This window comes from Aquarana catesbeiana, linkage group LG03 (assembly GCF_042186555.1).
Source record: "Aquarana catesbeiana isolate 2022-GZ linkage group LG03, ASM4218655v1, whole genome shotgun sequence".
NCBI lineage: Eukaryota > Metazoa > Chordata > Amphibia > Anura > Ranidae > Aquarana > Aquarana catesbeiana.
In genome coordinates, this window is record NC_133326.1 from 139,661,657 (window position 1) to 139,676,091 (window position 14,435).

The following is a 14,435-nucleotide window of genomic DNA, read 5'->3' on the forward strand; positions in this document are numbered from 1 at the left end:
CTATCACTGTATGCTCCTCTTTTACTTCATTCCACCCCCCCTCGTTGATCAATGCTGTAGGGGTAAGTGATGGCTCTTATTACCCGTGTGCATTTTCTTTCTTCCTCTTCAAGTCTCACCTATTTTTCACCTGGATCTAAGTTATAGGTCCTGCTTACTACTTAATCCTCACTACCCTTTTTCCCCTTTTCTCCCTCCCCCTCCCTTCCCCCTCTCCCCCCCCTCTCCCTTCCCCCTCTCCCCCCCCTCTCTCCTCCCCCCCTGCTTTCTTCCTCCCCCTTCCCCCTCCTCTCCTTTCCTATCCCACTCCCTCCCTTATTCCCTGGCTCATTCCTTTCCCCCTTCCCCCCCCCTCCTTTCCCACCCCCACTCCCCCCTCCCTCCCTCTTTCCCCCTTTTCCTCTTTCCCTCCTCCCCCTTTCCCCCTCCTCTCCCCCCCCCCCTTCCCCTTTCCTTCTTCCTTCTCCTCCCTCCTCCTTTTCCTTCCCCCCTCTCCAATCCTTTTCCAACCACTCAATTCCAGTTTCTTTCCCCTACACACTGGGTTTCAAACCTAGAGCTACTTTACGGGTACCCCTATACTCTACCACGCTTTGCTTTGTCTTGTGGTTTAGTGACCCATACATAAATCAATTACTTAAATATTTTATCCACCAGAGGCTGTTCTGTTATCCCCTGTGTTCGTCGCAGGGGGAACTGTATGGGGCCCCACATACCTACAGAGAATACCTGAACGGGTGAGCCTGTCCTTTCTATATTCAACTTGTACACTATTGTTTAATGTATTATTAAATGACCTCGCTGCAACCACTACAAAAACCTTATGTATCTGTGAATTTTTGTATATTTATTATTTGTTCTCTATGCTACATTATAGACTTTACTCTCCTGAGGAAGCAGTGAATACCGCGAAACCGGTCGAGAATCCAAGTCACTTTTGCAATCTCTGCTATTACTGGATGCAATTCATATGGTTGTATATATTGCCTTGTCCTGTATTACAACTGTATATGTTATTGTAATATTTAGATATATATATCTTTTTTTAAAATGGCTTTCTATTAAAAATATAGTTTTTATCTTATCACCTTCTCTCCACCTTTTTGTACTAATACCCAACTACTTTCAGTACCGAAATAGTCCCCTGTGTTTTTTCCTGTGTGTGGGGGGTTGGGATATCTGCCGACAAAAGCAGCGAACTGCGGCTTTCCCTACTCCCCGCCTCCCTTTGTAGTAGATTTTTGGGATGATGGTACTTTACATTCGGTAACCTATTTGATCGTAGGCGCTCTCTCCTATGGCGCTAAAAACGTGCTGAAACAAGTGTTTGTTCACCCCAAGGTGACATATAATTAGAAATCACTGAATAAACATGTGAATAAGTAAATAATGATTCCACCCGGTGACAAGTGAAATAATTTAAATAAAATACAAATAATAATGATGATATAAAATATATTTTCAAAAAATAGTGGTATTTTCAAAAAATAATTAACACAAAAAATAGTCCATAAAGTGTTCAAGTGAATCCAAAATCAATGTGAAATCTTCCTATTCCATCGACCACACCATCGTGTCAGTGAATCCACTCCCCTAAAGAAACGCACTCACGAATTTCAATGCCTGCACTCTCGTGTCAGGCTAAGACGCTTTTAGACCATATGGACAGGGTTTCAAACGAGTATTCAAAATCCAACCGTGTGTATCAGATAATTCTCCACCTTATTCATAGATTATATGCTGTATTCCTCCTGAAGAAGGGGTCAGTAGACGCGAAACATGTTGAGGATGATCGCGCACCATTTTTATGTAGCACCTCTCTCCTCTACAGCCTCCTAAAGCACACGGATCAAATACTTCTCAGTTCCAGAAGGCAGAAGGTAGGGCTGACTTGGCAGTTGGCACAGTTTTGTTATTCTCAAGAAATCCCTCTGTATTTGTCTGTGCCTCCGAGGCTAAGTGGGTCTAATGGGAGTGGTTTCATAATTATCAGCCGCATACTCCAAGAAACCCATTTGATGGGTAGCAGGGTTTTGGCTCTTAAAAAACCCTGGATAGGCCCATCCTACCATTCAGTATACTCCTCCTACGCCAGAGGGGTTAGTGTTCTCATCCACAAGTCCTTATAATTCGAACTATTGAGTCTCCACCTGGATGCTGAGGGGCAGTAAGTTGTAATCCATGCAATGTGTGTTAAATGTGAATTACTTATCATAGGGATCTATATACCCCCTCCAGCTAGTATGTCACTGTTGCTAAAGTTGGCACAGATAATGGCGCAATATCCGGCGGCACAAATCCTATTGGCTGGAGATTTTAATATGCCCCCTGCCCCACATGTGGATAAATTGTCCCCTGATCCGTCACTGGACTCTCCCCTCTCTAGATGGGCCGAGACATATGGGCTGCACAACGTGTAGAGATAGAAGCACTCACGGGAGTGACAGTTCACATGTCACTCAGCCACCTATGCAACGTTTTCCCGCATCGACCTTATATACTTAAGTGACCGATTGCTACCCCGTACCCTGGCTGCTTCCATCCTACCCCGAGGTATATCAGACCATGCTCCAGTCTGCCTGCAGCTGCATATTGGTCTGGAGGCAGGCCCCCCTATGTGGAGGCTGTCGCGCTTCTGGATCTCCGATGACCAAGTCTCCCCCAAAATACTAGCGGAGGTGGCTGATTTTTGGCCACGAAACGGGGGCATGGCTACACTGTAGTCGTCTGGGATGCTTTTAAGGCCCACATTCGTGGCCAATATAAGCTAGTGATTAGTGGGGCACGGAAAGAGTCATCCCTAACTCTTCACGAAGCAGAGGCCCGAGCACAGAGCCTCGAGACACAATACATAAATACCGGAGACCGTGAGATCTATGGTCACCTACGGGTGCTCTACAGGGAAATTGCGGTCCTTCGAGTCACATGCTCCCAGAAAATTCTTCTATCCCAATCCCAGAGAATTTTTGAGCAAGGGGAGCGTACGGGTAGATTGCTGGCCTGGCTTGCTAGAGAATGCCCACTGACAGCCCATATTGCTGTTATTAGGGATATAGATGATGATTCCTTGCTCTCAGATCCAAAGTTGATTAATGCCCAGTTCCAGACCTTCTATACTAGATTATACTCCTCCAAAGCGACATATGACACCAACAGCTTAATATCATTCCTGGACATGGTAGACTTTCCGGAGCTCACACCTGACACCAGCACTAGACTGGATGCCCCTTTTACCTTAAAAGAAGTGCAGACGGCAAAGACACCGGGCCCAGATGGTCTCCTGGCGGAATTTTACAAAGAGCATGCAGATGCTATAGCCACCCATTTCTATTCCCTACTCCTCACTGTGTTAGAGGAAGACCAAATACCGCAATCTATGTCAGAGGCGATCATTGTCGTTGTAAAAGTCGGGTAAAAACCCAGAACTTTGTGGGTCTTACCGCCCGATTTCACTACTAAATGTAGATGCGAAAATCTTTACGAAGATATTAGCTAACCGTCTAAATTCGGTGATACTATCCCTGGTCCATGAGGACCAATCTGGCTTCATGCCTGGTAAGGGCACAGACATCAATCTCCAACGACTATACACTAACATTGATCACTCAAGGGACGGCACCCCCTGGGGTGGCGGCGTCCCTTGACGCAGAAAAGGCCTTCGACTCAGTTGAGTGGTCCTTCCTATGGCGAGTTCTGAACAAGTTTGGCTTTGGCCCAAACTTTATATCTTGGGTACAACTGATATATAGGTCCCCTACGGCCAGAGTTCGAACCAACTGGATCCTCTCATCACCCTTCCCTCTCAGCCACGGCACCAGGCAGTGTTGCTCATTGTCCCCGGGCCTGTTTGCCATGGCGATGGAGTCCGTACGAGAAAAGATATCCCTATATGCAGATGATGCCCTATTGTACCTGCCTGATGCCCTGGAATCCCTCGACGTGGCTCTGACCCTGATAGACTGCTTTGGGGTATTCTCGGGCATCAAGATCACCTGGTCCAAATCCCAGCTCTTCTCTCTATCCCATCTACTCCTGCCCCCCCCCCCCCCCACAGACTAGGTCTCAACTGTCCTGGGTTACCCAATTCCGATACTTAGGAATAGAAATACAGGTCAACCCCTCTTCATATCTAGAAGACAATGTATATCTGATACTACAACAATTAACACTTAAATGTCAAGTATGGAAGTCGTTGCCCCTTTCCCTGGGTCCACATCCCTAGTGCCTTTTTTGTTAAGCTGGACCGGATAGTTAGCAATTTTATTTGGGCAGGCTGTACCCTGAGAATAGCCAAATCTAAACTGCAACTACCGCTAGTGATGGGAGGCCTCTCCCTGCCCCGTTTCCATCAATATTACTGGGCGGCAGTCTTAGTGACTGTGCGCTGGTGGTTTGCACAGACAGAATCAAATCCGGCGGTCAGTCTAGAGGCGGCCATATTGGGATCCTATGCTGCACTGAGTAACCTTGTACTCGGGGACAGAGGGCTCATGCCAATATGACCATGCCCATGAAAACCACGGTTAGGGTATGGGAACAGGTGTCCAGATTCATATCTCCTCACTGACAATCTCCCCCACATGCAGCACTCTGGGAGAATCCACGATTTCCGCACCTACAGATGATCCCTGACCCCAGTGTATGGGCCAGATTTGGAATCACTAAGATCCAGCATGTGATACCGAATGGCAAACTACTACCATATGATACTCTCAAAACCATGTTTCAGCTACCCTCCTGGATGTTTTTTGGTTTCCTGCAGCTGCAACACGCTATCCAGTCACAATTTCCACAGATCCCAACCGTTGCTTCCCACATGATAGAGTCCTACTTAATGTCCCGACATGCAGAACAAATCCTCTCATCCCTTTATCTTAGAATCTCCTCACATGACACGAACCAAAATACACAACTTTTCCAGTGCTGGCAGAGTGACATTCCAAACCTGGAGTAAGAGGACTAGGATGAAGGGGTCCAACAGTATATACCATTAATGATATCTGCCAGAGACAGATATATTCAGCTCAAGTTTCTACATAAGGTTTACTATACCCCTCAAAAGCTGGCCAGAATCTACCCGACACAGTCTGACCGCTGTCCCAAATGTCTGAATGAGCTGGGAACCTTCATACACGTAGTCTGGACTTGCCCCTTACTACAAGACTTCTGGAGAGGAGTGGTGACCGAGATTAATGAGACAGGAGGGCTACAGGTGGATGTCGATCCCAGAATCCTTCTTCTGGGAATATGTGACACCATCACGCCTAATAAGCACAAACAACTGTTTGTATTCTATTCAGCCTTCTATGCCAGGAAAACAATCCTGTGCCAATGGAAACTAGCAGACCCACCGACGGTCCCCCAATGGAGGTCAATGATTGATAAAGTACTACCCCTATACAAATTAACGTACATGAGCCGTAAATGTCCCAAAAAGTTAAATAAGATCTGGGGGAGATGGGTGAAGAGGAGACTGAATCCTAATTAGAGATAATACCGAGGGAGGCTGTGAGCTTGGAGAGGTGTCGGTTTAATTGAACTACAACATCCTTGATACCTGCTTCTCCCCCTTCCTCTCCTTGGTCCCTATTTTGGAATGTGTACCACTGTATTTTAACTGTACTATGTTTGATAAATAAAAACTTTTCTGTCAAAAAAAAAAAAAAATAGGAGAACTGGGCAAACTAGTGATGGACGGGGACAGATGGAAAGAAGAGGAATGGGAGGGGGGGAGGGAGTGTTTGTTCTTGAAGGGAGGGAAAATGTATATTGTATTTATTTGCATGTTGCACTTTACTGGTGTGTTTGTATATGGATATAAATAAAAATAAATAATAAAAAAAAAAATACCAGTACAGGTCACAACCCCCCCCCCCCCCATGACCCCTTTTTGGAAAGTAGACACCCCAAGCTATTTTCTGATAGGCATGTTGAGTCCATGGAATATTTTATATTTTGCCACAAGTTTCTGGAAAATTACAAAGTTGTCACTAAATGATATATTTCTCAAACATGCCATGGACATATATGAAATTACACCCCAAAATACAATCTGCTGCTTCTCCTGAGTACGGGGATACCACATGTGTGAGACTTTTTTTGCAGTCTAGCTGCGTACAGGCCCCCAAAAACTAATCACCGCCTGCAGAATTTTTAAGGGTGTAAATATTTGATTTCACTCCTCACTACCTGTCACAGTTTCGGAGGTCATGAAATGTCCAGAACCAAAACCCCCCAAAGCACAACCACCACCCCCCCCAAATGACCCCATTTTGGAAAGTAGACACCCCAAGCTATTTGCCAAGAAGCATGGTGAGTATTTTAAAGCTCTCATTTGTTTTGGAAAATGAAGAAAGCAAAGGATTTTTTTTTTTTTTCAATTTTCAAAACTTCGTGACAAAAAGCGTGATCTGCAAAATACCGTATTTATCGGCGTATAACACGCACCCCAAGTTTAGGAGTGAATTTTAAGGAAAAAAACTTTTAGGAGGGAAGTTTAAGGAAAAAAAACTTACATTTAAATGCCCATCAATGCAGCATTATCGTGTCCATCTGCAGCCTTGTCAGTGCAGCCTTGCCCCAGTGTCCAGTGCAGCCTTGTCAGTGCAGCCTTGCCCCAGTGTCCAGTGCAGCCTTGTCAGTGCAGCCTTGCCCCAGTGCAGTCTTGCCCGAGTGGTCAGTGCAGCCTTGCCCCAAGTGTAGATTACATGATCACCGCCGACATACACAAGTTTAGTGTGTAGTTTTAAATATGGCGCCGCGGAGTTCGGAGGAGCGCCGCCGAGAACACAGTGACTGGGCAGAGCCGAGACACACATAGCCGAGGGTCCTCGGCTCTTCTCGGCGCCGATCACAGTCACGCCCAGTCCCTATGATGGACATAACACAGGTCCAATGGCGGGACTGGGCGTGACTGTGAACGGCGCCGAGAACCCTCGGCTATGTGTATCTCGGCTCCGCCCAGTCACTGCGTTCTCGGCGGCGCCCATTCAGCGCCGCCGAGTCCCTCCGAACTCCGCGGCGCCATATTTAAAACTACACGCTATGTGAATGTCGGCGGCGATCGCTCCAATAGATCACAAAATAGCGGGGATCGGCGTATAAAACGCACCCACGATTTTCCCCTGATTTTAAGGGGAAAAAAGTGCGTGTTATACGCCGATAAATACGGTACTCAACATGCCTCTCAGCAAATAGTTTTGGGGTATCTACTTTCCAAAATGGGGTCATTTGGGAGGGGTTTTTACTGCCCTGTCATTTTAGCACCTCAAGAAATGAGATAGGCTGTCATAAACTAAAAGCTGCGTAAATTCCAGAAGAAAATGTACCCTAGTTTGTAGATGCTTTAACTTTTGCGTAAACCAATAAATATACGCTTATTGATTTTTTTTTTTTTTTTAGCCGAGACATGTGGCTGAATGCTTTTTGGCCTAAATGTTTGGACTAAAATTGAGTTTATTGTATTTTTTTTTTATAGCAAAAAATAGAAAATATTTTTTTTCAAAATTTCCGGTCTTTTTTCCTTTATATCGCAAAAAATAAAACCGCAGAGGTGATCAAATACCACCAAAAGAAAGCTCTGTTCGCGGGGAAAAAAAGGATGCAAATTTTGTTTGGGTACAGCATTGCATGACTGCGCAATTACCAGTTAAAGCAGCGCAGTGAAAAATTGTAAAAAGTGCTCTGGTCAGGAAGGGAGTAAAAAAACCTTCCAGGGCTGAAGTGGTTAAGTAATCTTCTCTCAGCGTGGCTCCACCCTAGCCTCTAACAGGAAACACTATTTAACACCATGCACTCCAAGTCTGCCTTGCCTGAGCAATAGTGTGTTTCTTGCCATGTGCTTTACATTTGTTCCCATGTGCCGACTTTGTCTTGTTTCCTGACTATCCCTGTCTGCTTGTAGCCCTGACCCTTGGCGTGTTCTCCTGACTATCCCTGTCTGCTTGTAGCCCTGACCCTTGGCGTGTTCTCCTGACTATCCCTGTCTGCTTGTAGCCCTGACCCTTGGCGTGTTCTCCTGACTATCCCTGTCTGCTTGTAGCCCTGACCCTTGGCGTGTTCTCCTGACTATCCCTGTCTGCTTGTAGCCCTGACCCTTGGCGTGTTCTCCTGACTATCCCTGTCTGCTTGTAGCCCTGACCCTTGGCGTGTTCTCCTGACTATCCCTGTCTGCTTGTTACCCCGACCCTTGGCTTGTCCTTCTGACGATTCCTTGTTGCCGTACACTGCTGCTTCCTCTCCATCCACCAAAGCCTGCCATAAGCTGGGAGACCCTGGGGTCCGCGACCTGGAGTCAGTTGCAGCGAAGGCCATCCTCAACATCAGAGGCTCTGGTGAAAACCTGCTGACTCTAATGCCGCGTACACACGATCGGACATTCCGACAACAAAATCCTGTTTTTTTTTCTGACGGATGTTGGCTCAAACTTGTCTTGCATACACACGGTCACACAAATGTTGTCGGAAATCCCGAACGTCAGGAACGGGGTGATGTACAACACGTACGACGAGCTGAGAAAAATGAAGTTCAATAGCCAGTACGGCTCTTCTGCTTGATTCCGAGCATGTGTGGAACTTTGCGCGTCGGAATTGTGTACACACAATTGGAATTTACCAGAATGGATTTTTTTGTCGGAAAATTTGAGATCCAGATCTCAAATTTTGTTTTGCGGAAATTCTGACGAAAAATGTCCAATGGAGCCTACACATGGTCGGAATATCCGACAACGAGCTCCCATCGAACATTTGTTGTCGGAAAATCCGATCCTGTGTACGCAGCATTAAACTCCGCGCCCTGGGGAATCTTAACCACTTGCCGGTTCATGGTTCGTTCCCGTGAATCGCAGTATGGGTACGTCTATACCTTTTAAGGGCGATAGCAGGCGCACGCTGCACAGGCATGAAGCTGGCTGGTGGGCACAATCGCATGCACGAGAGCAGGAACAGGGATTTGTGTGTGTAAACACACAAATTCCTGTTCTGTCAGGAAAGAAGAGACATATCATTTGTTTCTACTAAGACTACTAAGGAAAAATGATATGTCTCTTCCTCTAGTCAGTCCAATCCCCTCACCGTTAGAACACACCTAGGGAACACACATTTAACCCCTTGATTGCACCTAGTGTTAACCCCTTCCCTGCCAGTGACATTTACACAGTAATCGGTGCATTTTTATAATACTGATCGCTGTATAAATGTCAATGGTCCCCAAAATGTGTCAAAAGGTGTCTGATCTGTCCGCTGCAATGTCGTAGAACCGCTAAAAATCGCAGATCACCACCATTACTAGCAAAAAAAATAATAATAAAAATGCCATCACTCTTTCCCATAGTTTGTAGACGCTATGAATTTTGCGCAAGCCAGTCAATATACGCTTATTGCAAATTTTTTTTTTACCAAAAATATGTAGAAGAATATAGATCGACCGAAACTGAGGAAGAAATTTGTTTTTTAAAAACATTTTTGGGGATATTTATTATAGCAAAAAGTAAAAAATATTGTTTTTTTTTTCAAAATTGTCGCTCTTTTTTCTAGCACAAAAAATAAAAACCGCAGAGGTGATCAAATACCACCAGAAGAAAGCTCTATTTGTGGGAAACAAAGGACGTCAATTTTGTCTGGGTACAGCGTCGCACAATTGTCAGTTAAAGCAACGCAGCGCTGTATTGCAAAAAAAATGGCCTGGTCATTAACCACTTGCTTACTGGGCACTTAAACCCCCCTCCTATCCAGACTAATTTTCAGCTTTCAGCACTGACGAAACTTTGACAATTGCGCGGTCATACAACACTGTACCCACATGAAATTTTTATCATTTTTTAAATCATTTTTTCCCCACAAATAGAGCTTTCTTTTGGTGGTATTTGATCACCTCTGCAGTTTTTATTTTTTGTTAAAAAAAATGTAAAAAGACTGAATTAAAAAAAAAAAAAAATTATTTTTTATTTTGTAATAAAAAAATTAAAACAGGTAATTTTTCTCCTTCATTGATGTATGCTGATGAGGCGGCACTGATAGGCAGCAGTGATGGGCACTGATCAGTTACAGGCAGCACAGCTAGGTGGCACTGATTGGCACTACTGGTGGGCATTGATAGCTGGCACTTGTGGGCATTGATAGGTGGCACTGCGGGCACTTCTAGGTGGCACTGCTAGGTGGCACAGATGAGGCAGATGTTCCTCTTCCACTTCGGGATCTTTGGCCCTCACATCTGAGCCGGTGATCGGCTTTTTTTGGAGAAAAAAAAGATTACTGATCTTTTGTTTACATCATGTGATCAGCTGTCATTGGCTGACAGCTGATCACATGGTAAGGGGCCGGGAACGGCCCCTTACTCGGATTGGTGATCAGCTGAGTCTCAGTGACTCGGTGATCACAGCGCGCTCGGCGCGCGTCCTGCGGGGCGCATGCACAGGGGAGGCCGTCTTATGATGGCCTCCCGGGAATTCAGGTCCGCGCTGTGGCCGTTATTAGGCCATAGCGCGGATGTCAAGTGGTTAAGCAGCCAAATCTTCTGGTCTGTAAGTGGTTAAGCTCTGTCTCCCCGTTCAATTTGTGTCAGTGCTCAGGTGGAGCTGCTTTCCCATATCACCTAGAGCTCCATTCGCAGCACTCAGCCGAAGGGTCCACAGCTTAGTGGTGCGCTCCTGACACCAGCGGTGTGCACCTGTCACCTGGACTCAGGTGACCTGACAGCGAATTCCTTTCTTGCAATCATGGGTTGCATCATTGACAGACACTGTTAAAGGGGAATCCCTTTTTCTGAGCCATTGTATTCTCCCAGCAGGGAGCGGGGAAGTTGTCCTCATTTAGAGAACAGTGAGTTATAGTGATTATTGCTATGAGCTATAACAGTCTCTAGCAATAATCGCTTGTAAAATCTGGCAGGATGGTTGTACCCAAGTTGATTGATTGAGCAGCTACTCTCAGACTGCTGTACACACGGGCCAAATGTCGGCCAGTTTCTGCTGAACCAGGTGATACCGGGCGATATTTGGCCCATGTGTACCAGCCTTAACTCAGTGGTGACATAACAAACCCCACCTATTCAAAGTGTAATATATCACAACTCGGTACATTCACCATATAAAATGTGTAATCTAAATCCAAAGCAAATGACCTCAAATAATAATGAACATTAAGGCCCCTTTCACACATGCAGACCGTTCAGATTCGCCTGTGAGTTTTTTCAGGCGGATCTGAACAGTCACTCCATACAGCTCTATGGAGCATCGGATGTCAGTGGCGACATGTCCGCTGACATCCAATCCGCAAAAACCAGACGGATGGATGTCCTATTTTCCATCCGTCTGGTGGATCGAATGAAAGCGGACAGGCGGTCCGTAATCATCCGATCCCCCCATAGGGGAGATCCGATTCTCTGACAGGTCCATCCCTGTACAGAGTGCAGAGACGGACTTGTCATCCTCCGGCTCAGTGGGGGTCAACGGAGCGATCCCTGCTGAGCAAGCAGAGTAGTAAAAATGGACAGCCCTGTGTGAAAGGGGCCTAAAGCAGAATTTCATCTGAAAAAGACAGTTTTGCACATCCTCCTCTGCACAGCTACACTATTGTTTGTTTTTCTTCTGAGAGCGGGTACCTATTGCTGACCGGTACCCACTTCCCCCTCCGCAGTGGGAAGCCACAGCAAGAAGTCACAGCTGGTTTCCCACAAGCAAGATGGTGGTGCCAGGGACCCGAAGACCAGTGAAGAACCGGCCCAGGTGATGACGGCGCTGGATCCTTGGGCTGGTAGGTACCTGTATATTAAAAGTCAGGAGCTACAGTATTTGCAGTTGCTGACTTTTGATTTTTTGAGAAATAACCAGAGTTCCTCTTTATCATAAGAAGCGTCCTTAGCAAGTTCTGGACCGCCCACCACACACATAATGCAGCAGGGTGACCTGGCTGCGTGAAAAAGCGTACCTGGTCTGGGGCTAACGTGACACTGGGGAACCGCTCTCGCTGCAATTGGACACAGCGGGAGCCAATTAGCAAGCCCGCCGGCCTTCTGCGATTGCTCCAGGGAACGACAAACGACGGTCTGCTGATGTAAACAAAGCAAGCTTCTGTCAGACAGGAACAGAGAGATCTGTGCTTCCTGCTAATCAGGAACACGGATCTCTCTGTTCCTGCAGCGAGTTCATCCCCCACACAGTTAGCACACTGAGGGACCACATTTAACCCCTTGATCACCCCTGGTGTTAACCCCCTCCCTGCCAGTGTCATTTAAACAGCATCAGTGCATTTTGTTTTTTTAGCACTGGTCCCCAAAAAGTGTCACTTAATGTCCAATTTGTCTGCCGCACTGTCGCAGTCCCCCTAAAAAGTCCCTAAATCTAGTGTGTAGCCGCTATAACTTTTGCGCAAACCAATCAATATACGCTTATTGCGATTTTTTTTTAAATAAAAATCTGTAGCAGAATACATATTGTCCTAAATTGATGAAGAATTAGATTTTTTTATTGGGTATGTTTTATAGCAGAAAGTTAGAATTTTTTTTTAAATTTTCGGTCTTTTTTTGTTTATAGCGCAGAAAATAAAAACCACAGAGGTGATCAAATACCACCAAAAGAAAGCTCTATTTTTTGGGGGGGGGACATCCGTTTTATTTTGGTACAGCATCGCACGCCCGCAAAATTTTCAGTTAAAGTAACGCAGTGCCGTATCGCAAAGAGTTGCCTGGTCATTAAGGGGGTAAATCCTTCCGGAGCTGAAGTGGTTAAAGTGTCTAAACAATCAAAATCTTTACTGTACCGTAAAAGTGTGCAACCCACCTCCATGGAAATGGTGCAGATGTTCAGATCCTTAGCAAATTACAGAGCACAGAACATGTGCTCCACACTGTGAAAATGTTCTCACCTTCTAGATATGACCTAAATAACATAGCAGACAGGTTCAAATCGGCTCATGTCATTTGTCAGGTTCCTATGGATGACACATCTCCCTGGCAGTAATTCAGCATTCCTTATGAGCAAGGCGTGAAAAAGACTCCCAGAAAGATCACAGCCACATAATATAAAACCATACAACCGATTTAAGAGATTAAAATACACTTACACGTGTATCGCTTAATCCTGTAGGAGCCGCTGGAAATTTACCAAAGTTCTTTTTTCCAGTAGTTTGCCCCACAGCCAGGCACACGATCTCAGCCACACTTTTCCTCAGTAACCATTCTAGGGGTGTTTTTGTATTCATTTTTGGAGAGCTTGGATAGAGTTGAGGGAACTGAGTCGGATACTCCAAAAGCAGAAACCGTGTACAGCTTGAGGACGGTGAACTACTTCCTGTTGAGCTGAAGCAGAAGTCCTTGTATATGGAAGAGTATATAACGAGGATTCCTATGTCCAGGGCTGGTGCAAGGATTTTTGACACCCTAGGCAAAACCTCATTTTCCTGCCCACCTTGGCTCCACCCCCTTTGCCCTGCCCATGTATACAGTTGAGGTGTATATGCTCATCTTCAGGGCACAACGTGGACCCCTCATTATAAGGCACACAGAGCCCCCACTCAGGTAGAAAGGGGATCCCCAATTATAAACGCACAATAAGTCTGAATTCTCAGGTCACAAAGTGTGTCCCTCATTACAAGGTGTATGAAACCTCCATCCCCATTTAATACGGGGGTCCCCCATTATAAGATGTACTGAGGTCCTCATTATAGAGTGCAGCCCCCCTAATCAACATGACAGGGGGTCCCCCATTATAAGATGTACTGAGGTCCTCATTATAGAGTGCAGCCCCCCTAATCAACATGACAGGGGGTCCCCCATTATAAGATGTACTGAGGTCCTCATTATAGAGTGCAGCCCCCCTAATCAACATGACAGGGGGTCCCCCATTATAAGATGTACTGAGGTCCTCATTATAGAGTGCAGCCCCCCCCTAATAAACATGACAGGGGGTCCCCCATTATAAGATGTACTGAGGTCCTCATTATAGAGTGCAGCCCCCCCCTAATAAACATGACAGAGGGTCCCCCATTATAAGATGTACTGAGGTCCTCATTATAGAGTGCAGCCCCCCTAATAAACATGACAGGGGGTCCCCCATTATAAGATGTACTGAGGTCCTCATTATAGAGTGCAGCCCCCCCCCCTAATAAACATGACAGGGGGTCCCCCATTATAAGATGTACTGAGGTCCTCATTATAGAGTGCAGCCCCCCTAATAAACATGACAGGGGGTCCCCCATTATAAGATGTACTGAGGTCCTCATTATAGAGTGCAGCCCCCCTAATCAACGTGACAGGGGGTCCCCCATTATGAGTACACTGTCCCTGCTCAGGACACACAGGGGCCCCCCATACATATACAGGGTCCTCTACCCCCATGACCCATCACTATACTTAACTGTGCACATAATCCAACACATTACATTATTGTACCCCCCCCCCCCCGTACACACATTACATTATTGTACCCCCCGTACACACAT

General features: G+C 46.0%; 1 protein-coding gene across 2 annotated transcripts in view; it reads right to left on the reverse strand.

Moving 5' to 3' along the window:
* The window catches only part of LOC141131716 (transmembrane protein 53-like), a 141,803-nt gene extending 128,471 nt beyond the window's left edge, over window positions 1–13,332 (reverse strand). The window contains exon 1 of one of the 2 annotated variants that reach the window (XM_073619303.1): window positions 13,059–13,332. In XM_073619303.1, coding sequence (XP_073475404.1) covers window positions 13,059–13,196 — 138 coding nt within the window. In that variant the 5' untranslated portion in view covers window positions 13,197–13,332. Of the gene's footprint in view, window positions 1–12,775; window positions 12,872–13,058 lie in introns of those variants that run through there. The other variant, XM_073619306.1, reaches the window with a different exon arrangement.
* Between the last annotated feature and the right edge of the window lie 1,103 nt (window positions 13,333–14,435).